The sequence below is a fragment of the Apus apus genome, chromosome 3 (genome assembly GCF_020740795.1).
Source record: "Apus apus isolate bApuApu2 chromosome 3, bApuApu2.pri.cur, whole genome shotgun sequence".
In the NCBI taxonomy this organism is placed as follows: Eukaryota; Metazoa; Chordata; class Aves; order Apodiformes; family Apodidae; genus Apus; species Apus apus.
The window spans coordinates 86,592,562-86,619,428 of NC_067284.1; the positions used below are offsets into that span (position 1 = coordinate 86,592,562).

Sequence of the window (26,867 nt, forward strand, 5' to 3'; positions counted from 1 at the left end):
CAACAAAATGCACCAGTACAGGCTAGGAGGTGATCTGCTAGAGAGCAGCTCTGTGGAGCAGGACCTTGGAGTCCTGGTAGACAACAAGTTATCTATGGGACAACAATGTGCCCTTGTGGCCAAGAAGGCCAGTGGTATCTTGGGGTGCATTAAGAGGAGTGTCTCCAGCAGATTGAGGGAGGTTCTCCTCGCCCTCTACTTGGCCCTGTTGAGATCTCACTTGGAGTATTGTGTCCAGTTCTGGGCTCCCCAGTTCAAGAGGGACAGGAATCTGCTTGAGAGAGTCTAACAGAGGGCTATGAGGATGACTGGGGGACTGGAGCACCTGCCTTATGAGGAAGCACTACACCTGATTTTGTAAACAATAAACTCCCAAGTATGTTTTGGACATTTCAAGAATGACTTTCACATTTTAACTTTTAAACCTACATCTTTAGAAATAACTGAATCACAGAATCCTTCTGGTTGGAAAAGACCTTTAAGATCATAGAATAACTATAACCTAGCTCTACCAAGTCCAGTGCTTAAAACATGTTCCTGAGCACCACATCTATATGTCTTTTAAACATCTCCAAGGATGGTGATTCAGCCACCTCCCTGGACTGCCTGTTCCAGTGTTGAATTACCCTTTCAGTGAAGAAGTTTCTTCTCATATCCAATCTAAACCTCCCCTAGCACAACTTGAGTCCATTTCCTCTTGTCCTACCACTTGTTACTTGGGAGAAGAGACCAGCCATCACCTTACTGCAGCCTCCTTTCAGGTAGTTGTAGAGAGCAATAATGTCTCCCCTCAGCCACCCTTTCTCCAGATTAACCCCAGTTCCCTTAGCTGCTCCTCATAAGGCTTGTGCTCTAGACCCTTCACCAGCATTGTTGCCCTCCTCTGGACTCACCCCAGCACCTCAATGTCCTTCTTGTAGTGAGGGGCCCAAAACTGATGCAGCTTGACCAGTGCTGAGTACAGGGGAACAATCACTTCCCTGGTCATGTTTGCCATAGGGTTTCTGATACAAGCCAGGATGCTGTTTGCCTTCTTGGTGACTTTGAAAGGTTTATGAAGTCAAAGTTCTACCACTGTAAGTAGCCTAAATTTTTCAGGGCATGGTTCTCAGAATGTGAGATCCTTGCAAGGTCTTTCTCAGTATTTCACAGCTCAATGAAGATTAGCCCTCAATGAATGAGGGCTAACTGTATTTCATTCCCTTGAGTTTACTGTAGGTTAAAACCGTGAGTGAGCATGGACCAGCTCCTTCAGATCAGCAAACCTGCAATAACTCATGGATTTGTGGCACTGTGTTCTCATGTGTGCAACTTCTAATTATGTTCTGCTGAGTGGCAGATATCCGTATATAAATATTCTATCAAGGCAGTACTGGTTTAAAACTTACTGAGGTACCAAAACCCGTGACTTTCAGTCAGTTACCAAGTTGCAGGCGTAAGTTACACAAACACTCCAAAGTTTTTCCGGTCAGCCATTGGTTTGAGAAGAGTGTACAAGTCGGGCCTCTCATCCCTGACTCTGTAAGAGACTTGGATAAAAGATTTGTCTAAACAGGAAGCTACAAAAGTAACTTACAGCTTACTATTCTCTATGTGTTAAGTTCCTTTGTTGATCATGGAGACATACTTGCATAATAGCTGCCAGTGAAGGAGACAGCTCTCTCCATTCCCTGCCTGCTACCCCACTGGAACACTATTTTAAAAAGCACCCTGTTTTTCAGTTGTATCGTATCTCTCATCTGTCTGTATGGCTATACAAGAGCTAATGTGATGCAAGTGACAGCACAGTGGTAATACAGTTTTAGATCAGCTTAAATGTCCCATGAAACTGCACCTTGTCAACTACCTCTGACTTGAGTAGTGAAAGGAGTGGTTTTGTGACAGCTTTACCTAGCTGCAGTGCTAACACCTGGCTGCCTGCACAATCCCAAAATCAAAATTACTTCCTTGCTATGTTCTTAAGGAAGAAACACTGCTGGAACTGAAGCTCATTTTATATCTCAAGATTAGTGCTGTCTCATACTGAAGAAAATATGCCTGCAGACCTGCAGTCAGTCAGCCAGCCAGCAAGAATGAAGTAACTAACAGACAGCATTTTGCTTGCTTCATGCTTTGAAACTAAAGCAGCTGTTAAGTTTTCAGTGAGATATAAATGGTATTGTGTTAATGTTGTGCAAGGGGGAAGGAACTTGACATGGGTCAGCTGCTTGCTCTGGGGATGTAAGATTGTGAAATGTTCTGTTCATTTTGTGTTATGCGGAAACCTTTTTTCAGCCAGAAATGTTAAAATAATGGTTAGTATAGCAGAGATACTTAATGTCGAGCCATACATGGATTTATAGGGTTTGAAAAGAGATCTGTGCATGTGCAAAGAAGTGAGTGTCCTTATGATGGTGTAACAATCTCATTCTTCTGTAGATAGTGACCAGAGGATGTGAAACCACAGAAATGACCCTTCGGAGAAATGGGTTGGGCCAACTTGGATTCCATGTGAACTTTGAGGGGATAGTGGCAGATGTGGAGCCCTTTGGTTTTGCATGGAAGGCAGGCCTACGGCAAGGGAGCCGCCTGGTTGAGATCTGTAAAGTGGCTGTGGCAACTCTGACTCATGAACAAATGATTGACCTTTTACGTACATCAGTGACAGTAAAAGTGGTGATAATTCAACCACACGAGGATGGAGCACCTAGAAGGTAATGAGCAACTGTTCTCAATGTGACATTTGAATCTGTTTGTTTTTCTCTGCAACTACTAAAACGATGGCTCTTTTATTGGCAGGAAATGGGTGTCTCTTAGATGTGGTGATAATATCACTGAGGCTCTTAAAGCAATCTTTTCCCCAAAAGCCCTGTTAGCTTGTAATAGAAGATAAAATGGGATCCTGTAAGAAATGTAATAGGAAATTTACTTTTATATGGCTCTGAAAGAATAAGAAGTAAACTTGAGTACATCATGATTGAACTGTTATGAAAGCTGATGTGACTTTTCTTCCACAGGAGAATCCTGTATTTTAATTTTAAATTTGAAAATTGGGAACCCTTCTCTGAAAACTGTGCCTTGTCTGTCTTTGTCATTTCTCTGACTATTGAAGAATATTTGTGTTATTTTTTCTTATGTTGAAATATTAACAAAAGTAATGAAACACTGGGGTTCGGACATATATGGTACCAAGTCTTGAGACTCCTCCTCTCTTTCTAGAGATGTCTGGTTAGGCATACTAAGTAGTGAGTTACATCCATGAAGTCATCAGTTAAAGCAAAGAAATCTTGCTGCAACATGAAATAAATGTTCATACACTCAGGAAAAGACTGTAGTAAAGATTACTATGTACTATAGTTTGTACTATTGGTTTCAGGGATGATACGCAATTTTCTGTCATAAGACAAAAAGATATTTGCTCTTCTCTCCATTTTTTAGTATTATGAGATAGAGCAAGATTAGGGAAAAAAAACCTTTATAATAATGTGACTTTATTTCTCACTTATGTTGTGTAGGCACTGTTAATTTGGCTCATTCTAAATGAGAACTGTACCAGAGTAAATTGAATTACTTGTCTTCTTGTACAAGGCCAACTTTAAATCTCTTGTTGATTTTTAATTTAACAGAAAAAACATTAAATGTGTTGCTTTTGGCAAGACAACAAGCCATAAAATTTTACGTAGCATGCAGCACTATGAAGTTGGTGCCAGCTGTACACGAGTACTGTTTAATTGGTGGCAATTCTCCAAGTAGTCATTGCCTGATGAATGACACAGAAGTGCCCTCCCCTGCCTCAACCTGCATGTTGAAGCATTGGGTTCCTTTCTGAAGAAAATGCCTGTGTAGAATACCAGCGTTTTGCTTAGTTGGACAGAATTTGCAATTAAGCCTCTCTGCTTAGCTTTGCTATTCTCACCATCTGCTTCTGAGAATGAATTTTCACTCACTTGTTTGGTATACATTTCCAAGCTGTTTACAGAATACGAGCCTAATGAGCTGATCCTATTATATTGAAGGTAAAACCGTGTATTTTATAGGCCCTGATGGAAAAATACATAACGTGTGAATTGTTAATATTTTCTTTGATACATTTTTAGAAATAAAATCTTAAAATCCTGAATCAGTGTGATACATGGCATTCAGTCTATGTGTAGGAGGAGTTTCAAGTGAATGCCATCAAACTGGGAAAATTCTGCAAAAGCTGTTCTTGTTTATATTTTTTTTTTCATTTTTAAAACTGTGTGACTAACTACTAAGGAAAATGAATTTTTAAAAAACTGTTTCTATTCTAAAACATGAAAAACACCAAAACATTTATGTTTAAGTTGATCTCAGCCTCATCTCTCTAGTATAACAAAGAAGTCTTTGTTAATGTGCCTTTCTCTCAAATATCAACTTCTTATTGAAATGGAAAGGTCCTAATTTTCTCCTTTAAATCCCAAAAATATTAGTGATTTTTGATTGCCCAACTTGAAAGGAAGCCAATATCCAGAGGATTTTAGTTTGCCTTTTCTCAATATTTATAAACTAAACAGAGGAGGCAGAAAGCAATATAGGTATCAGGTGAAAAGACTGAGAGTTTCGGCTGGCAAACATGACCTACGACGTAGTTTGTAAAATGTATTAATGATCAGGGGAATGAGGAGAAAGGCATACATTGCCAGAAGTTTGGAGAAAAAGGTGGTCTATCACACTACTTACTACTTAAATCTTGTGCACATCCATCCACCTGTCTCCTACTCAGTTGCTTGTCTTAGCCATCTGCAATGTCTTATCTTGCAGAATCATAGAAACAGCGAATAGTTGAGGTTGGAAGGGATCTCTGAAGATTGAATTCAACCCTACGGCTTAAAGCAAGGTTGACTAGAGCAGACTGCTGAGAAACATGTTCCCTGTGTTTTGAGTATCTCCAAGGCTGGAGACTCCACAGCTTTGGTTCCATTGTTTGGTCATCTTTACAGTAACAAATATTTTTACATATACTTAAATGGTGTTTCCTGTATTTCAATTTATGCGCTTTGCCTCCTGTACTTTCATTGAGTACAATTCTCAAGAGTCTTACTCTGACATCTTTTCTCCCCATCGGGTATTTATACACATTGATAATACCCCTCCTGAGCCTTCTCTTTTCCAGGCTGAACAATCCCAGCACTGTCAGTGTCTCCTTGTGTTTCAGATACCCTGATCCCTTAATCATCTTTGTAGCCCTTTGCTGGACTTCCTCCAGAATATTCATGTCTCCTGTATTCTGGTAAGAGGCTTACCCAGAAATTTACAGGCAGTAGTTTTGGGTGTCAAACAGGGTCACCTGGAGATCTAGAATCCATTTCACCTTCATTTTACATGAAATGTCACTATCCTTGGAGAATCCATGCATAGCTATATAGGATAGAATCGGGTCTCTGTGAATCATTTCCAACATGTATCTGTAAGCAACAGTTAAGGCAGGCATGCCAGCTCATCATGAGAGAATTTTTTTATCATTAAGTAGCTCTAATAATTATTAAATAACACTCAGAAAAGACATAGATATTCCCTGCAAAGCTGGGGGTCTGTCAATCCTTGATCCACACTCTGCACAAATCTAGAAGAATGATGATTCCAAAGCAGGTGAAAGCTTCACATGTATGCTCCAATAATCATTACTTTCATTCACAGCTGTTCTTAGATAATTTCTTCTAAGAAATGATACATCAGTCTATCTGACATATTTAGAACACTGGATCTGGAGACTGAAATAAATACCTTGAAAGTTTGACTGACCGTACAGAGCATATGATCCTCTGGCAGATGGGTCATTTCTTCTCTGTATTTCAGCCTTATTTCTCAGGGTAGATATTAGTAGTTTATAAAAAAAAAATTACTGCTAATGCTATAATCTTGGATTTCAAGTTCAGCCAGTAAATTTTTGTCTACAATGTGTAAATAGAAAAATGCATTCATCTTTCTTTCTGCAAGAATCAGTTGCATTAACAATTGACACAAGAATATAAACATAATTTTAGCAAAAAAATAAATAAATCAGTTTTATGAAAAATTCTCAAGTATAATTTAATTAATGCCTCTCTTTCATTGAGTTAGATAATAAGCTGATTTCCACTGCTTGAAGGAAAAGTTTCTGCTTAGCTCTGTCTGCTGGGTTGTAATAATACGAAGCAATGCGGACTTTCTCTTTAGATTCCTTATTAGGGCTGGTTGCTTGCTGGGATCAGATTCTGAAATTAGTTTACACAGACTGGACTCCATAAGTGCCATGGAGTGTCTTGGGAATTATACGCTTCAAATGAGAATGAGTTTCAAGTTCAAGGGTGTTTTCAAAGCCGTTTCAGACTATTGCAAAAATACCAGCTGAAGCAGAGATTAATCAAGTTCTTAAGTTGAATTTTCCCTGTTAGCTTCCCTACAAATACCCTCAGTCCATCAGCCTTTTATATTTTAAAAGAAAAAGAACAAAGCTGAACATGTGAGCAATGAACCATTAACAGTGAATTTATTTTTTTGCTGCAAACTTTCTTACATTTAATTCATCATGAAAATAAATTCTTTTGAATGTTGAAGGCACTTACAAAGGAATGTTACAGAGTGGTTAGGACATTACAGAGAGATATTCTGCTCAATATATGTGTTACATTACTTAATGTAGATCCATCTACCTGTAGTCTTGGTACCAGTACATACAGAAGCAGTCATGGAATAAGGCCTTTCATGTAGTGTCCTGTAAAATTAATCACAGAATCACCAAGGCTGGAAAAGACATTTAAGATGATCAAGTCCAGTCTATGGGCTAACACCACCACATTGGCTAGACCATGGCACTAAATGCCACATCAAGCCTTTCCTTGAACACATCCAGGGATGGTGCCTCCACAACTTCCCTGGAAAGTCTATTCCAATGTCTAATCATCCTCTCCATAAGGAAGTGTTTCCTAATATCCAACCTAAACCTCTTCTGGTGCAGCTTCAGGCCGTGCCCTCTTGTCTTTTTGCTAGTTACCTGGAAAAAGAGCCCAGCCCCCACCCGACTACAACCTCCCTTCAGGAAGCTGAACAGAGTGATAAGGTCCCCCCTGAGTCTCCTCCTCTCCAGGCTAAACAACCCCAGCTCACTCAGCCTATGCCTGTAAGAGTTTCCCTCTAGTCCTTTCCCCAGCCTCGTTGCTCTCCTCTGGACCTGCTCCAGCACCTCAATATCCTTCTTGAAGTGAGGGGCCCAGAACTGGACACAGTACTCGAGGTGAGGCCTCACCAGTGCTGTGTACAGGGAAAATTACAACCCTACTCCTGCTGGCCACACTATTCCTGATAGAAGCCAGGTTGCCATTGGCCTTCCGGGCCACCTGGGCCACTGCTGGCTCACGTTCCACTGGTTGTCAACCAGTACGCCCAGGTCCCTCTCTGCCAGGCTGCTCTCCAGCCACTCTTCCCCCAGCCCCTAGTACTGCCTAGGGTTGTTGTGGCCAAGATGCAGGACCCTGAACTTGGTCTTGTTGAATTTCATGCCATTGGCCTTGGCCCATCGACCCAGCCTGTCCACGTCCTCCTGCAGCTTCTTCCTGCCCTCTGGCAGATCGGCACTGCCCCCCAACTTGGTGTCATTTGTGAATTTACTGAGGGTGGACTCATTCCCCACATCCAAGTCACCAATAAAGATGTTGAATGAGATGAGGCCAATACTGATCCCTGGGGGACACCACTGGTCACCAGACACCAGCTGGATGCAGCTCCATTCACCATCACTCTCTGGGCCCAGTCATCCAACCAGTTTTTAATCCAGCGAAGGGTGCACCTGTCCAAGCGGTGGATTGCTGTCTTTTCCAGGAGGATGCTGTGGGAGACTGTCAATGACCTTGCTGAAGTCAAGGTAGATAACATGACAGCTGTCCCCATATCCACTAGGTAGGTGACCCAGTCATAGAAGGAGATGAGATTAATCAGGCAGGACCTTCCTTTTGTAAACCTATGTTGGCTGGACCTGATGCCCTGGTTGTCTTCTATGTGTCGCTTGATGACTCTCAGGATGATCTGTTCCATAATCTTGCCAGCCACTGTGGTCAGGCTGATAGGCCTGTAGTTCCCTGCATCTTCCCAAGGATGAACCTGAGACAAAGCTCCTGCTGTTTTCATTTTGCTCCAGCAATAAAATAATCATGCACAAATTCAGAGATCATTATTTACATGGTACCAGGCTGATATTTAGGTATAAAAAAGAAAATGCTATTAAAAAATAAATTCTTCAAATTACAAAGCCGTATTAGAGTAAACATGATGGTCAGCATATTCACATCTGACTAAATATCCTTGTTTCATATTTGTTCCTATGTTATGTCTTTCCCTTCAGAATTGTTGGTTTGTCCTTCTGTTTTTGTCTGTATTACCTCGTACTGCATTGCAGTAGCTGGAATTATACACAGGAGAATAATTATATTCATGCTAATTTGCTTTCACTCGTGGTGTCACGATACTGCTCAAAGACACTATATCAATCACTCAGATCCAGTCAAGGAAATCAGGTACTTCTAAATCCACGTTACACTGAAGATTCTGCTAGAATCTTACTTGCTATGTTGAAACTTTGATATGTCAGTCTCAGTTCAACTACCATTATATATAGAAAGAAGCCTTTTAAGAAACAATTTCTGGAAAGTTTAGAAACTGAACAAAACTTCAAGCAAGAACAGTAGCCCAAGTACAACCACTGTAAGAGATGTAGTTTCCACCTGTTGATCTGAAAAAGTGAAAGACTTTTTTCCTACTGTTGTAGGTAATTTTGAAAAAACATTTCAGTTCTTATAACTGAAACTGCCTATGGGCTGCTATTAAGTACTGCTGCATTTCTTTTGAGGTTGTTTTATACACTTGGGCTTTGCCAACTCTTCTTTAGAAATAAGTTAGGTGCAATGACTTCCTGTATTTTCCAGTCCTGATGCTTTTTCCTTTTAAATGACTCTGCTCTTATTAGACAATTATGTTTTTAGGGTTTTTTTAAAGTAAGAGATAACCAGCAGAGAATAGAAAGTTTAGAAAAGTGCTTTTAGAAAGCAGAAGGGTTTACTGCATGGAGGAATTAAAATCTTCTCTCAAGGGTGTTTGCCATAAGCCGAGGGGATAGTTCATAGGGCCTTCAGATGATTTCATTTATTATTTTTTTTAATTAAGGCTTCTGAGCTGGAAAGAAGTCAGGTCCAGAACTGCTGGCAGGATACTGCCAGACTAACAACACTCAAGGCAGCTTAGAGCAGAAAAACTTGAAATTGAACTTTTGGTTGTAAAAGTAGAGTTTTGATATACCAAAGCTTTTCATTGCAACCCCTACTACTAACCTAAGAAAGCTGTAAACCTGAAAAATCTAGATTATTATTTTTTTTAAAGGCAACTGAAATAACTAGTAAGAAAAAATAATTGTGTTTTTGGAAGCCGTATCACTTGAAAAGTTAATTCTCTTTATGCAACAAAAAATAAGTTTAAAAATTATTAACTTTTTTACTGCCATAATTACTCTATTTATGGCAGTAACATTATTAGTGCATATGACTCCTTCTGTGGATCTGTGTTTTAGCCTTATGGAGACTCTTGGCAAAAATGAAATCTGATTAGCACCAGAGATTTTAACCTAGGCTGTAACATTTGAAGTGTAGTACAAGTCCTAGTAGAATATCAGTGACACAGTAAGACCTTTTAGCTCTCTCCTTCACTGTGAAGCCTCTCCCACTTCTTCTGCCTAAACAACAAAATTTAGGCATAATGTATGGGCTCCCCTCATACCCATCTTGAATGTCATGCAGCATATACTCTGTCTCTTCTCTAAATAACCAAAACATTATGGTTTCCTTCTGTATAAAAGGAAATGACACTTCTGTTGTTTTTAAAAAATATATATAAATGGCTTTCTGACACTTTTTATGCATTGTTTGGAACTTTATTCTTCCCAATATAGTTTTCAAAGAAAAGAATATTTAAACTTGGACTTTACTTGTATTTTGACAGCATTCCTTAAATTCATTGTACTTAAGACAGCAAGGCGGAGTGTGCAGCATTGCTATAACCCCTGACAAGCTGAAACACCATTGTATAAGCATCTTCTATTTGTTTTTCTTGAAGTAGTGGTCTGAATAACTGGGACATTTTCAGTGCAGGGGAAGGCTATAGATATATCAAATAAAGCTTTTGATATTAATTGATAATTATATAACATCGGTTTCTCTGTGTCTATGTTCCTTGTCTCTGGGAGGAGACTAATGGGGTGGGTTTACCTCCACAGGGAAGCTAAAATCAGAATATCATTGTAAAATTCTCTGATGCTTCCTGTTTAACCAGCTATGATTTGTCAGCAGTTTACAGGTGTGAAATTTTACTGGTGCATTTAATACTGATATTTCTGAGCAAAGAATTACCTTGGAAAAACAGGAATTCTGAGTTGTTTTGCAGCATTCTGGTGACCCCTCTTAAGCTCATCTTCATAATGGTTATCCTACATTGCCTACTAATTTCCACTCTCAATGCCTTATCCTCTATGTTTTAGTTCTTCTTTACATTTTTTATGTGCCTGAGTGCCAGCAGGGACTGAGATTTAATGCTACAGGATAAACAGTTTGCCTGTTTAGTACCACAAAATTCATCAGTCCAGACCACTTGGCTGGATCAGACTGAGCACATACAGTGTGTCTAGAATGTAACAGCTACAGTTGCAGACCCATCTTCTTCATCTTCTTTTCAACAGCCTTGAACAACATAGTATTTGTATAGTATCTTTTTTTTTTTTTTTTTTTTTTTTTTTTTTTTTTTTTTTTACCTGAACTGACAAAATGTTCGTTTGAGGTTTGGTTCAAAAGCTTTGGTGCACAGTAATTTGATGTATAAGAATCTATAAAATTTATTTGAACTGTGCATTTGTGTTAAGTCATTTGTGCTGAAGTGTTTTCGGGATTAAGACTGTAAACACTGTACACACATTCCATTACACTTTCTGTAGGTGATTTTAATTTTCTTGGCAACGGTAAATGTTGAGTTTTCAACAAAAAGCAAGGCTTGATCAAGACTCATCTCAAGGGATAGAGCAGAACTGTAGTTGAGACAGAGAAGCAAATTTTCCCTATTTCCTACTTAAACTTAATGCATTGCATTAGAATTACTTAGGGTGTTTTCTCTATAGATGTTAATTTAGTATGCATTGCCTATCAGACAAATAATGGAGACAGTATATGAGAATACAAAATACTTGCTGAAAGTGGGTATGCAGCTTCTGTTAACTAATTTCTGAAACAGTAAACCTTAGTTCAAGTCCAGGCTGAGTCTACAGCAGATATCCCACAGGCAGTCTGACCTTTTGGGGATGCTTTTACGTGAGCTTAAACTTGCTACTAATGCTGTTAGTATTAAACCACACTGTAAGCTTCAAGCAGAGGTTGTAAACCAGACTGTTTCTGATTTGTCTCTTCCTTCCACTTCCACATTTCTCTTCCCGGCATAGAGACCCCCAAGAAGGGAGAGATTAAAAAAAATATATTTGAAAACATAAAGAAAAATGTTTAGATCCCACTTAACCAGTTGCATTACAGTGTATATGCTCTGTTATTCCGTGGGGACAAGGTGCAATTCAAATGGAAAGTGCTCAATACCGCTAAGAAACGTTTAGTTTGGTACAAAACAACAAATATTTTTTGTAATTTTGGATATGTAAATTTTTACATGAAGAAATTATTTGTATTTGTGAAATTTAAACAAACTAAAGCTGTTACAGAAGAACTTGTTGTTTTCTGACTTTTGAAAGCTTTTCCTGCTAGTTTTCATTACGGAAATTTCAAGCTGCAGGTTAGTTTATAAAAGCTTAATATTTTCTCCTTTTTGATGGGCAAGGAGAGAGTTCCAAAATTTTCAGGAACATGAGAACAAATTCTTCATTTTTAAATGTTTCCTGCCAACTGAACATGATATTTTTGAAGCATTCAAAGGATTGTGCAATGCTATATGAACACCTTTGGGCACCTGGAGGAAAAACATACCTCTACTTCTGACTGTAGAATGCAAGATTTCTTTTTCTGTTCCCACCAGTGGGACTGATCAGCATTTTTATTTGTCCTGCAGGGGTTGTTCAGAACTTTGTCGTATACCCATGGTGGAATACAAACTTGACAGTGAAGGCACCCCATGTGAGTATAAAACCCCTTTCAGAAGGAATACCACTTGGCATCGGGTGCCGACTCCCGCTGGGCAGCCTCTCTCTCGTGCCTCTCCAATCCTAGGAACATCTGACAGATTGCAGTGCCAGCAGCTTCTCCAGCAGGCTCAGACAGCCATTCCTCGCAGCACTTCCTTCGATAGAAAACTGCCAGATGGTGCCAGGTGATATGCTCTCCCTATAATGCCTGTCATTTTCCTAATGTGCCTTGCTTTAAATGTATCTACTCTCTAAAACTAATTCTGAGGTTGTATTAAAGAGAACACTGAACCCATTTCCCTCAACTTGAGGGAAGTGGACTGTACGGAGAATCCAGCCACTGAGGACAGCTGACCTTTCCCCTTAATCCCAAATCAGTGAAGTGGGAAACTGCCTTGTGACTTTTTAATCTAAACAATGTCCTGTCCCCCACCTTCTAGGACCCTATTTAAACAATTAATGAGTGTAAATATTATTAACTCATTCCTTTAAGAATGAATTATTTAATCACATTACCAAGCTATTAGCATAGTTTCAGTGTGTTCTGTAACTCATTACCACTCCTTATGCTTTGCTTTGCTTTTACATAAATAAAGTAGAGCTTGTGGTTTGCATATATAACACCTCTTAGATGATGGTATGGTATCCCTAAATGTTGGCTCTATACTAATTTAATCATAATTCTTCATCAGACAAAATTTTATTTTAAAAGTTAAAAATTTGTAAATACATTTGACCTTTGACTTATTTAGGGAAACCATATGTCATGAGCATAACTCTGTCCTTAATTGTTTGCAGTTACTTCAGCTTATGCCCTTTTTCCATGGGGTGATGGAATTCTGATTTCCCAGGAAAAAAATCCTGTGTGTTAAAAATATCTAATTGATATGAAAGATTAGGATACTAGTCTTAAATAGCTTTAAAAAAATCTGGATGAAATAATGAAATACCGCTTATTACTACACTATGTTATTTAGTAAGAAAAATAGTAATTACTTTTTACATTGTTGGAAATGCATACTTATTTGAAAATATGTCTATATGATAGTCTGGGCAAGGCAGATGCCCAGTTATGACCGTTTGTTCATTTGTATTCTCCTTCTATCCTACCCCCCTCCTCACCCCCTGAAAAAAGGAGACATGCATTTCTATAAGCATGTATATATGATTATAGGGCTTAAGCTTTTCCTAACGTCTTGTAACTGAAATTCTCAGTAACATCTAGCATACAGAGATGATGAATCAAATGTGTACAAATACTTCAGGATTTATGGAGCTTGATTAAGCTCACAGTATGCCAATACAGAAAAAATAAATAAAAATGAAAGCTTTCTGGCATACTGCTAATTTCCAAAAAACTTTGCAAATATAAGTTGTGCTTCGCATAACACAGTGAAGCATTTGGAAAAAAAAAAAAGCTAAGGCAGAGTCTGTCTCTTGTCATGAAGAAATTCCTATATCACTTAAACCAAGTGCCATGCAGAAGTGCTATTGTGGGGAAGACATGGTACAGAGTATAAATAATGACAAGAGAGAAAAGTTATGAACAATGACGTGTGGGTCTTGAAACCTGAAAAGAAGGGTACCCAACTGGCAAGGTCTTTCCACATGGGAAGAAGCATAGTTGATGGCTTGGCAGAGAGATGGGCTTAAAACAAAAGAGTTTGAAGTAAGTTTGAGTAGTACTTATAGGAAGTCTTGCAAGGGTGAGAATACATACCCAGGCTAGGAAAATGATAAATACATTTTAGAGAGTCAGAGATCCAATATAAATTTAGACAAGTTGAAGAGTGCAGACAGGGAAAAGCAGGTTGATAAAACAGGGAAGTTACAGCAACTAATCTTAAAATGAGCTAACATTGAAGTCAGTGATAAAATGGTTGCTTTTAGAGATAAAAAGAGGGGGAAGCAACAGAAATGTGGGTTAGATATGGTAAAAGACATAAGCAGCAAAAGTGCGACTACTGTGACATGTAAAAGTTAGGGCCCCAGTCCCTGGAGTGAAATTAGAATCTGGGACCTGAACACTTGTGCTTCTATTACAGTTCCTGAAGAGAGTTAAGTGCTTTAAGAAAGCAATCCAAATGCTTTTGTGTTGATCAAGGAGTTTTGTCTAATTAGTAGCTAAGAAATACAAGGACATCCTTGAGCTCTACTTCTATTTTAACAAAATGCATAATTCTGTGACAGCTGTTCATAGTGAGTGCCTAAGAGTGATGCTTCAGTCAGACTCACTCTGTGGTTTTCTCACCAAGAAGTCTCTGTGTACTTTCATCCTTGAGTCACTCTTGTAGGCAGGTGCATCCTTTCACCTGCAGTCTGGGTTCCATTCCTGAGAGCAAGCATCTTCTACTCTTCTGTCAAGGAACTGTGTGAGGCATTCACTGACTGGATTTCTGTGGTTCTCCTTTTGTTGCCACCTTTTGTTTAGGAGTCTAATGGCTAGACACTTGCCCAGAAAATGGGAGGCTTGGGATCTAGACATTCCTCAGGCTGTTATAGTACAAACCAATGTCCCGGTTTTGAAGACAATGTGCTAAACATCAGTCTGGAGGCTGGAAACACATAGGTTCATACCTTGCCCATTCCTTAACGCTGTTTTACTTAAACTGCACAAGAAATGCAAAGTTCTTTGTGGTAGGAAGGAAGAATACACAGCTGAGTTCAACTGTAGCCTATAGACTTAATTCACTTGATTGAGAAAGACGCAGTCCTGTCAATGCTCATCAGAAAGAGACAGGCTGAAAAGTTAAGCTCTACACTGGCTACTTATTGTATGTTTCACTGTTAGACAAAATATGATAGCTGATGTCTTTAAAATCTTTTAAGCTGAACAGTAAAGTTGCTTATTGAAAGTCGTGTCCTTGGGTGAGTGTTGTGCATAAATCCAAAACTACCTCTTTTCACCTCTTCCTTGGCTACATACAGTAATTTCTACACTTAGCCTTTAAGCAAAAAAAATAAATATCACAAAGGGAAATATGAGGAATTCAAGGTAATACCACTGAGGGAAATTGTATTTTACTTATGGACTGATATGTACAGAAGCTAAGGATAAAAGGGTGATCAAAACCAAATGTGAGGATTGTATTTCAGTGATCTGGAAATCCAAGAGGAGTAATTAAAGACATTGTTAAACATGAGACTCCAAAGTTTAAATAATAAATACAAAATACTATTAACGAAAATGTTTTATTATTGCTCCTTTGTGTCAAAGAATCAGTAAAATAAAAAAGTACTGGTATTAACTTCTTTAAATTACTATTTTGAAATTTTTGTTAGTTGCTTTGCATATATTCCAATTTTGTGAGAGCTTCTCACATGTAAATTTAGAGACCTAATCCAGCTGCCCTGACTCCTAAGTAATTCCACTTGTTCAGAAGTAAAGTTAGATGTAATGAAAATAGGATTTAGCACTTCATTTTTCTTTTTTTGTGCCTTTTTATGTAGTCAGTAGGAAATACCTTATTATTGATGAAATAAATACTATACTTCTAAAAATACTAGTTTAAGTTTTATGAAATTAAGATAAAATTGTAAATTCCCAAGATGAATGTAATTAAGTGCTCATACTGCTCTGCGTTAATTGTAAAAATGAATGTATTTTATAAAAGAAACAGCTCATTTCAAATCTGAAATCCCAGAAATACTTAAGTGCACTGTTACTGACTCTAGTCAACATTACAGAAGTTCTCCAAGCAACCAGTCCTCCTCCAGCGACCCTGGACCCAGTGGGAGCAGCCAGTGGAGACAGCAAGTGGGATATGATGGGTATTGGTGATTTTTAAATTATTTTCTTTTAAATCTTACTATAACTCCCATACATCTTCTTTTTGAAGCAAGATTTACGTGGATGTTCTGTATCGCAGATTTATTTGCACACTCTGTTAGTGTATTTTTAGATGTACAGGTTTAATGATCTTTAATGTAACAAGTATGCCAATACAATCCTAAAGCCATACAGCTTTAGTTCTTTAGGACCAAATTGTTATTTTACAATTCAGGTAAATAAGAAGAAGTTTTTAGGTTTGCTTTCCCAGAAATAGGCCAAAAATGAGGTAGTAACTCAGAACTAGAGTAAAGTAATAATATCTCCTCCTTTTGCTTCAGTGGAAGGATATTTGATTAAATCATTGCCTTTATGGTCTTCAAAGGTTGTATTTCCTACTGTGCTTATTCCAGTGGCATCCCTTCCCTAACATCTCTCCTCAAAAAAGTAGCACTCTTTCAGAGGTCTCATCTCCTTAAAAGGCTGTTGTGGGATAGAGATGGTACTTTCTTATTCCTTTTAATCCTTTGGTGCTGAAGTTCCAAAGTTAGCTATCTGTGTATAAAAGACCACCTCAAGATACTGCCCATGTTATAATAACTATTATGTGAGACATATGTTCTAAATTACTTTAATTGTATCACTTTGTTGTATAAATACAGCTGTCAAGAACACTCCTGTTATAAAATGTTGAGTTATGGCAGTGTCTACATAGCATAATATAAAAGCATTCCAGACTGGCCACTTGGCTTTCAGAAGCTACTTCTCAGAAAAAAATGCAAATATTGAAAGCATTGAAACTTTGACATTGCTTTGGCATGAATGTTTGTGAATAAGATGTTCTGTGTAGCAGATATATTTGTAATATCTTGGAGGCTCCTCAAGGAATTGCAGAATACTTACTGAAACCTCTGGCAGCTAAATAGATGCTAATAATTCAAATAAAACTGTAGCAATTATTTGGACAGTAAATGCATGAAAATGCATCTTATGTAATTTTTCCAGCACAGTTGAACCTTGTGTTGCATGTGCTGCTTTGTGAAATAATTTAAGTTTTGCAATGCAATACAAAGCAATGTATTTGGTAATAGCTTACATAATCTGAATGTGAAAACCTGCAAAATTATAAAGGTACTTTCTGTGGGCTTAGTTCATAAAGCAGTTAAGCATACATTACTGTATACATACATTCTCTGTTGCAAAAACCTTTGAATATATAGCCCCAAGAATGCATTTCTTCTTAAAGTTCAGTGTCTTCTTGGTCTGTTCACACTAAAGATATACTGGTGTGCTTTTGAAAAAATTGCATGTAAATATTTCCATGCAGTATTTGGAAGTGTTGCTATGCTTGCTTGGTGTGGGAGATGATGATTGTTTAAACAAATCACTTACAGAATATTTGCTTTGAAGAGTAAAAAGTGTTGTTCATCAGTTAACTGGTTTTTTTGCTTACATTACAAGGTGCCAGTCCCCTTTGCTCCATGAACACCACCAAGGTTCAGGCTCACTAGAGTGTGAAGGAGGCAGAGAACGAGAGGAAGCTTTGGAAGGAACTAGACATTCTGGTAATAAAACCGTTTGTATATTAAAAACAACTGTCCTTTGCAATGCAGTGCCTGTTGAAGTGCAGCCAATTTCTGATGTAGGGGTTTGATACACAAAGAACGTGTGAAATAACAGTGAAAGCAGGGACTGTTACAGACAGTCTAACAGAATATGGTGGGGGATATTTTGATAATACTTAGAACAAACTACTCTGGAACTTCCGAAAGCCTCACGAATGATGAAAAATGAAAATTGACTTTCAATGAGTTATCATTGAAAAACTAGGTCTTAGGAAATTCTGCAGAAATATATATTGCTAATTCCAAAGGGTGTACAGGTTTGAAACCTGATGCTAAGCATGTACCTTTTTCCTTTGTACAGTATACTCATGTTTTTAGCATTCAGACATTAAAACACAATTATTTATAGCAGAAACCAAGTGGCATGCACCATCGACCAAAGTCCTGAGCTCCTATAAAGAACGGGCTTTACAGAAAGAAGGCAGTGGCAAGGAGTCACCAAACAAACTTTCACATGTAAGTCTTTTACTTGGATGTCGTTTGAATCTCAAAAAAAAAAAGAAGAAAACCCCTTACCCTGGACTTAAAAAAAAATACATTTTAGTAATTTATCAAAATCACTTGTGTGTTTTGGGAGCCAAAATTATGCTTATCTAGATGTGGTCTGAATCGAGTATGCTTAATCTTTATTTATAAACTAAGAACTCCAAGAGAGCTTGGTTCTGGGGCATCGAGGAGATAAAATGTGTATTTATAGCTTCATTCATACTGGCTTGCTTAATATGTGAAGTAGTTCATATCCTTTTAAAAAAGTAATTATGTTCATCATACCACTTGTCATGTCACATGAAATACCCATGTACTATAATTATTAACAATTGTATGTTGGGGATGCTGAATGAATTTCTAGTTTAGTGGCTTGTCTTCAGTAATGGCAAAATCCTCAATGACTTAGTGATGGAAGGTACATTAATGATAAGCATGGTCTTATTTTTTTTGTTTGTTTGTTTGTTACATGGAAAAACCTGCTATATGGAGCAAGAATTAGTACTCTATTTATAGACTTATATTGGTAAGAATATGAGGCCAATTTCTCATGTACATTAATACCTTATGAGAATCTAGCTTCATACTTCTTGAAAAAAGGTACTATCAAACTATGCACATGAAGACAAAAACGCTTTCTTTTACCTTAAGCCAAATTTGTAGAAAGCTAGATTCAGTATATGTAGCAATCACGATTAAACAGAGCACCGATACCAAAGTTAAACACTGAGTTTACTTAACTTCAAAGACAGGTTTATGCTGATAGCAGCTCTCATGCTTTTAGGATGGTGCAAATCTGAACAGAAAATTTCATAATGAGCTTATGCTTGTGTTTGCTGCATATGCATATGTGTACTGCAGGTGCAAAAGAACTATGTTATACAAAGCAAGACCCAGTGTTATTATAAAGACAATACTAATAAAATGAGGCTATTTTGTTGTTAGGTGCTGTAAAACAGAAAAAAAAAATGGTCACCATCTTATAAAGGACCTTGTAATGTTCTCTGTGTGTTCCCTTTTAGTTCAGCTCAATTTGCCATATGCCTGCCAGTGAATTTCATGCTGAGGACTACAACTAATGTACAAGAACTCTGTAAAACATTTAACCATGAGACAAAGAAATCTATGCTGTCTTTTCATCAGGTTTAACTTGGGGGAAGAAGGAGGGGCACTGGCTATCTTTTAGCTCTCTTTGTTCTTCTGGAATAATATTTTTTTTGTTTTGCTTTGTTTTATATTTGCTTTGTGGTTTGTTTTTTTTTTAATTTTGCTCCATGACAGTCTTTAACAACATGCAACAATTAGGGCCATGCTGAGCTTTCCTGCAATAGTGTCTTCTAGCTCAAGGAAATGTGTAAATGATCCCAAGCTATGGTCATAGTGAACTTTGAGCAGTTCAAGATGTCTGTATCAAGAGCTGTTTTCCAGATTCTCTGCTGCTTGGAGGTTCAGGAAAGTGCCTAAGCATATATGTTCAGCAGCATACAGGAAATTTTTGGGAAGGTTCATACACGCTATATGTCCTCTGAGGCTAATTTTATGCCTTTGAGCTTTTTTTGGTGTCATCCCTGTCCCTACCCCCACCCTGCTTCTTTCCACTTTGGTTCCATTTTACATTTACAGTAAGAAGTGACATGCCTTTTCTCCAGACACCTTTCTCCAAGTCACTATTCCCAGAAGAATTTCCATCAATTGTATTTTCATCAATTGTTCCATTGTTTTTAAGGTGACAGCTGTCTTATAGAGGTTGGAATTAATGCAAATATAACCCCTCCTTTTTTTCTGAAATAATTTTCTGAGATTTCAAGGCCTTTGAATTTCCATGTGGAATAAAACTGTCATTTCTGGAAAGGCTGCCCTGTCTAACTAATGTGTGAGGAAGAGCTATGGCTATACACATCTGCTGGGAGAGACATCTAGTAAAAAAGTTAGTCACCCGTCATACTTAAGTTCTACCTAATAGCAGTCCATCTGCCCTTATTCTGGCTGCTCTGCTACTCAGATAAGTTAATCCAACTCTCAGTAAAATTTTCTTTAAAAAAAACCAACAACTTTCCCCCAACTTTATTGACTCAAATGCGTGAGCTTAGCTTAAGGCACTGTGATTTAAGTTTCTTTCATCTGGTATACACACATCCCAATTGGCTTCAATTTAACTAGCCACACATGCAATTGTATTCAATCCATATTTCACCCACACTGAGAAAAAGCCAAGGATAATTCAGTCTTCAGTGTTTTTCAGATTTGCAGTAGAACTTATTGAAACAAATAATTATCAGTGCTTCTAGCTTTATCAAATGCTGATTTTATCTGTTCAGAAATACAATTTTATGGATGTTAAGCAGGTGCTATAATCAGAAAATTCAAGTGTGATCCTAGGATTTGCCACAGAAGATGGAACTAGAGCCTTTTTATATGCAGTGGCATGAACCTTTAATATGTCTAGCCAGTTGTGTAATTCGTTTTGCAGAAGCTGGTGGTATAATTAGCTCTTTTCATATTTTGCAGTTATATTCTATGATATTGTAAAAAAATAATAAAATGGTCTTTGAATGGCACAAATTCAGTAATTTATGTAAAAATAAATATTTAGCTATTTAACTTGAGGGGGGTCTTTTTTTGTTTTCTCACTATCAAGATTGGAGATAAAAGCTGTTCAAGCCACTCAAGCAGCAACACCCTGTCTAGTAATACATCCAGCAACAGTGATGAAAAACACTTTGGTTCTGGAGATCTGATGGATCCTGAGCTTCTGGGATTAACATACATAAAAGGGGCTTCTACTGACAGTGGAATTGATACAGCTCCCTGCATGCCTGCTCCTCTTCTGGCCCCTTTGCATCTTGCTGGCAGCAGGTCTGGCGTACATTGTCGTACTGAGCAGTGGACCGAGTCGTCTGAAACTCCCGGGCCAGATGATGATCCAGCTAAAATCTATGCTGTTCACAGCTATGCTGCTGCTATTTCTACCAGTCACACAGCTGAAGGCAGTATGGGAGACCTAAGTGAAATCTCCTCTCATTCCAGGTATGTTTCTTACAAATTGGGGATTATAGTTTTTAGACTAACCTACAAAGAACTCTTTTTCAGTGTTGTTTTCTTTCCTTTCTTTGAAAGTGTGCTCAAGTGATTTTTTTTTTTCTCATATTTCAATTCCTCTATGAGCAAATTTTAGGCAATTTTACATGCCTAAAAGCATAGCTAGCCCTGCTCCCAGATCTGATGGAGATTTTATATGTGACCTCGGGCACACTGCTTATTTTTTTTAAGTTGGGAAACATCCCTGTGTAAAAGTGAAGTTTGCACTTATAACTTATTTACTATAATTTTTTTAGTGCAGTGTAATGTATTACCTGGGAGTTAATGCTGAGGGAAATGAGAAAAATTGCAATGGACAATTTTTCCGTATAGTGATGGACAATTTTTGCATATATTGAAATGGCATTGCATATCATTCCCCCTAATTTAGATTTTTGTGATGTAGGCTTTACAATTTTGTTTGTTGAACTGAATTTTCATTCTATTTTCAGCTCTTCTTTTTGTTAGCAATGGAATGTGTGCATGGTACATCTGTTGTAAAGCAAACTTTGAAATTACACTTTTACAGCTGGTTGCCTTTATCTCCCAATTTCCATTTTATGGTGACTTTGAAGTTGAAACTTTGGTCTGTGTGTTAGGGTTTTTACTGTGTAAAGTATGGAAGGAAATTGTTCTTCCCCTCTGACTTCGCTGTTTTCAATGTCAATTGGCACAGGAAAATAACCAAATAATACCTTATATCTCATTTATTTGTGTGCTTCACATGAGTGAATTAGTCTTGTATACTTACTCTGATTTTTAGATGGTTTTTTTTTAACAAGTTATAGAAGATAGTATGAAATATATATATATTCAATATATATGAAATGTATGTTATATATATATTGAATAGACTATTGTGAAAACTAAGTAAATGCTTTCATGATTAAGCTTTCACTACCCTTGTGATAAGGCAGAAGCTCCAGATTTACTCTGCTTTGTGTATGTTGAGATTTATTTTTATATTTTGCAACTTCTAAAGTGCTAAAAATAAGCTCTGTGTTTCTAGGACTTCACCATAATGAGCTGAAATAGATGTCTAATGGATAGAATATGTATTCTCAGCACTTTGTGTGGCAGCTGTTGTATTTAAAGTGCCAGGCAGCCATTAAGTAATCTGCTGCTCACTTCTATGTAATAAACATTTTCTGGATTTTTTTTTTCTTTTTTTTTTTCTTTTTTTTTTAAGCATATAGATTTTAAGTGAGTTTACCTAGGTATTTCCAAAGTAGTAATTGTTATTGAGATGATGACTCGCATTAGGTTTGCCCATTTCCACTTTGGCAGGAGCAGTGTTTTCAAACAATTGCCTTCTAATTTGTGTGCCAAATCCTTTGCTATAGGAAAGTGTCAAACTTCTGATATGTGACCCAGTTGTTTTGTTTAACATTGCCTACATATCCTTCAAGTAATGTTGGAGTGATGAATAATTTGCTAGTTGTGTTTAAAAGCTGGCGTCACCTATGCAGCACCCACAGGCATACAGTATTAAAAAATACCTAATTTTATAGCTGTGATACTGCAACACTGACTTGTTCAAATAGACATAAGTAAGTTGAGTCAACGTATAAGCATGCATTTTCTATGTTTTCTATATATGTTTTCTAACTGGTCAGACACTGAGTTTGTATTTCTTCATAATCAATAATAATGAAATTCTAACATTATTGAGGCATTCATTCAAAATTTTTTTACAAATATTAAATAGTAAACTTGTTCTGCTGTAGCTAAAGAGTGTAAGACTTCAAGAATCAAGCCCACAGAGTCTTGGAATGTCATTGATTTAGAAATGCAACATTTCCTTATTAAAATTGTAATCAGTTTGTTGAATAGATAGAGTGCAATGCACAGGAAAGATATTGGTTGTTTGAAAGATACTGGCCCGATTCTCTGACATCATCAGATAAAAAACTATAGTGTCCCAGAAAGATTTACAGAAATAAACCTACTGTGGGAACAGCATCTCAGACTGCATGATTGACTGGAGCTGTGAACAACATTTTATCTCTCCTATTTTATATTAATTATGCTCATGAATTATTAAGTACCTTCATGTTACTGTAGCTGAAACAACTTGGCTCCATTGCCCATAGTTTTGCTTTGTTTCTTTCACAGAACATCTTTTGGATCCTAGAAATATATACTGTTTATTCCAACCATTGCATTGAACATTATCTAAAACCAGGCTTTCATAGGCATTTTATTTCTTAATTTCAAATACGTGCCCTTACTTAAAACCAACAAAATGAGGTTGGATGTTCAATTTTTCTTAAATTTAGGTGCAAAAGGAAGTTTAGAATCCTCCGGATAATGTTCTTGTTGTTGATCTGATAGCATTTTACATTGTGCTTAAATGTTTGCTTCATCCTTAGATTTCAGGGTTTTGTAACTGAATTATTTTATTCACTATATCTTTATATATTATTTGCATATTTTCAAGGATGGCAAGAAAAAAAACTTTTAACATCCTTCGCATTATTTTGTTTCCCCCGAAACCTCATAATCTTGTTTCTACTTTTTGGGGTGAGGGGTAGGGCAGAGGGTGGAGAGGAGAGAAAATAAATTTGTTTTAAGATTAAATGCACTTATTAGCTGTGATCAGCATTACTAATCCATTGCCTTAATGATTGAACTTTATTCCACAGTATGCCACATCATTTTCATTTGATCTAATGATACCTGTACATGTTGCCTTGCTTGTATTTGACTGCATGGGCAGCAAAGTAGCCATGTCTGTTACAGTTCCAGCAACACCTTCTGGACCACTGTGATTTAATCCAATGCTTTGGGGATTAAATGAAAAGATAGCACTGTGAATGGCATTCATAAACCAAGAACAAAAGTTAGGAACTTCTGCTTCAGGTTCGCCTCTGATTTTAAAGCAAGGCATTTGGTTTCTAAATGCTTTGCCTACTTCACCTCCAAGATGAAAAGAAGAAATTTATTTAAAGAAGAAGTGTTTGCTTCAGTTAATTTTAAATAATTTTGAGAGTCTTCAATAAAAGGTTTCCTTAGTGCCTACTGGTGCAATTATTCATAATAAAACAGGCTATTAAAATTATCCAGGGGACTGTTTTTGTTTAACTGAAATTTACTTCTGCTAATATTGAATTCTCAATGGTACTGAATGAAAGACACAGCGTGAGCTGGCAAAATGATCATGAAGTGGAAAAGCACAGAAGTTTTATAATTAGAGAGATATTTGGGGTGATTCCCAATGTAGTTCTTGGTGTAAATTGAGTTATACTATTAATAATGTGTGTGTACATATTTATTTAAAATTGCGTGCACGGATTCTATATATATGTGTTTAACTTAGTCTTCTAATTTTATTTCATATCAGTTTATATTAGCATTTCATCAAGTTGAATTATGTACATTATTTGCTTTAGAAACTTAAACAATTCTGTTCTCAAAGAGCTTTAATGTATATGCTGCTGGTATGGAGAAAATTACTGTACAGATATTGCTACCTTGATTTGAACTGTGAGAAAAACTCAACAATAAGAATTGCACCTGCATACCAGGAGAAACGTTTCTGATCTGTTACTGTGTAGCAGATATCATTTATTCTTTTCTGTGTTTTCTTTGCCTTTTTAGTGGGTCACATCATTCAGGAAGCCCATCGACACATTGCTCCAAAAAGAGTGGCTCCCTCGATACCTCCAAAGTCTATATAGTGTCACAGAATAGTGGTCAACAGATTCCTGGGTCAGTTTCAAAACCATACCACAGACAAGGAGCAGTGAGTAAATATGTCATTGGATGGAAAAAATCAGAAGGAAGTCCTACACCTGAAGAAGCTGAAGTTTCTGAATGCCATGAGTAAGAACTTTATTTGACTTCGGGAGTGGGGATGGGTAATGAAAATTAACTTTACAATAGCATAGAAAATTGAAAATTGCAAATTCTGTTTTGCTTTTAAATACTTGGGATTTTTTTCTGGATCAAAGGTATCTTAAAAAATACAATAACTGCACAGAATACTCTGTTCTCTCTTTCTGTCCAGCTGCATCTTTTTCCCATGTGTCAAAGGAAGCGAAGTGACAGGAGTTTCTGAAATTGAAGCCAAAAACATATGGCTATGTCAGACATTCTGAATTTCTGTTTTAAAACTTTCAGAAACAATTGGGAAGGTACAATTTCATTAAGGTCTTAAAGACCTTTTCTATGAATCTTTAGGAACTTCAGTTAGTTGAAAAAAGCTTATCTTACGCCATTTCTATAACGAACCTTACTACCTTGTTGCCTATTACGTCAACTAGTACATTACAGATGAGAGACAGGACCATAAATGTATCCACAATATATGGTAGGTAATTATAATAAAATAGTGCCAGTTGAGGTATTTCAGTGCTGCTTTGGTATCTTTTTCTGACTGTTTTTAATGAACAGGTGTGAATTGGTAGTTAGGACTCCATGAAAATAGTTGAAGTGTGGATATATAACTGACCCTCTTTTCACAAAACTCTGCAAAATATGCAGGCTTCAATAAAACTACAGATTTTTCTAACAAATGACATTTAGAGAAAAATATTCAGAGCAGTTCTAGCAAACATCTGTATATAAAGCTGAACACATGAGTAGCTCATGAGAAATGTATTCTTAGGTCAAAGAAACACTTGCATTCAAAGGGAAAGATGCATGATATTAAATATAGATAGAGTTGATACTTTCCAAGTCCTGCAGCAATAATAACTAACATTTGAACCTGCCATTTAAAACTAACCTTTAAATTCCTGTTACCTTCAAAATCATGTTCTCAGATAACTTCCTTGCTTTCGTTTTGTGCATAATCCATTAAGGTCTTCCTCTCAATAAAACATAGTCAGCCCTTTATATCTTGATGAATTGACAAGATGAAAGGCAGTACCTAATTTTCAAATGTTAAATATGGGTTTTCTCTGTGCTTAATGGGAACAGCTTAATTGCATCTAGTATATCACATATATGTGCATATTTATGGCAAGATTAATACTTAAAAATACAAGCTAAAATATATGTACTATGAAATATGAGCTTGAGGTTAAGTGCTGAAATTCCTAATTTCAAAACTAGAAGATGTTACTGCCTTTCTGTCCTGTTTATTTGTTTCTTTGTGTTATTTCACACGTGCTGCTTTCCTTCTTCCCCACCCCAATGTTTGAATTGCTTAAATTTTTCAGTTGTAGTAGTATTTACCCTTAGGAAGTGGTAACTTCACTGATTGTCCCAAGTTTTTGCATTTTGAAGCCGATGAACTCCTGAAACTAATTATTTTGCATGGAACCCATAAAACAAAATTGCATAATGAATCACAGTATTTAAACTGAAACCACAGCAATTCGGAAAAGTATCTTCAAGAGCTACTTCTATCTAAGAAATGTTGTTTGCATATGGAAGCACTTGATATATCAGAAAATATTTTCAGAATTTTCCGTGGCATTGCTTTACCTCTTTCTTTCTAGGAAAGCTTTCTGTACATCACAGAGAGGAAATATGTCTCTGAGAATAATTTTATAGAAATAAAATAACATCTCTAATTACCAGTAATGATGAAAATCAGGTCACTTGCTCAATGTTGTGCCAGTATAGCATATAATTCACTGAGAAGTACACTTTGCCATAGCAAAGCTTGTTTTCTTTGTGCTGAAGAGAGTCACTGATTATACTGTGCTTGGCAGTAAGTAATGGTTTCAAATGTATGCTCTGTGTGATTGGAACCTCTAGGTCTTTCAATTGCTTTTTCAGAGTAAAACTGTTAAAACTCTCCCTCTCACTGGCAGGAAGCTGAAGG

At 37.0% G+C, this 26,867-nt stretch overlaps 1 protein-coding gene across 6 annotated transcripts in view; it reads left to right on the forward strand.

Annotated features, from left to right (window-relative positions):
- Nucleotides 1-26,867, forward strand: part of SIPA1L2 (signal induced proliferation associated 1 like 2) — a 121,939-nt gene that overhangs the window by 73,270 nt on the left and 21,802 nt on the right. For 4 of the 6 annotated variants that reach the window (XM_051614066.1, XM_051614069.1, XM_051614071.1 and 1 more), the window contains 7 exons: nucleotides 2,419-2,693; nucleotides 12,061-12,318; nucleotides 15,821-15,904; nucleotides 17,364-17,467; nucleotides 17,877-17,983; nucleotides 20,652-21,040; nucleotides 24,692-24,916. In XM_051614066.1, coding sequence (XP_051470026.1) covers nucleotides 2,419-2,693; nucleotides 12,061-12,318; nucleotides 15,821-15,904; nucleotides 17,364-17,467; nucleotides 17,877-17,983; nucleotides 20,652-21,040; nucleotides 24,692-24,916 — 1,442 coding nt within the window. The remainder of the gene's footprint in view (nucleotides 1-2,418; nucleotides 2,694-12,060; nucleotides 12,319-15,820; nucleotides 15,905-17,363; nucleotides 17,468-17,876; nucleotides 17,984-20,651; nucleotides 21,041-24,691; nucleotides 24,917-26,867) is intronic. The other 2 variants (XM_051614068.1, XM_051614070.1) reach the window with 1 other exon arrangement.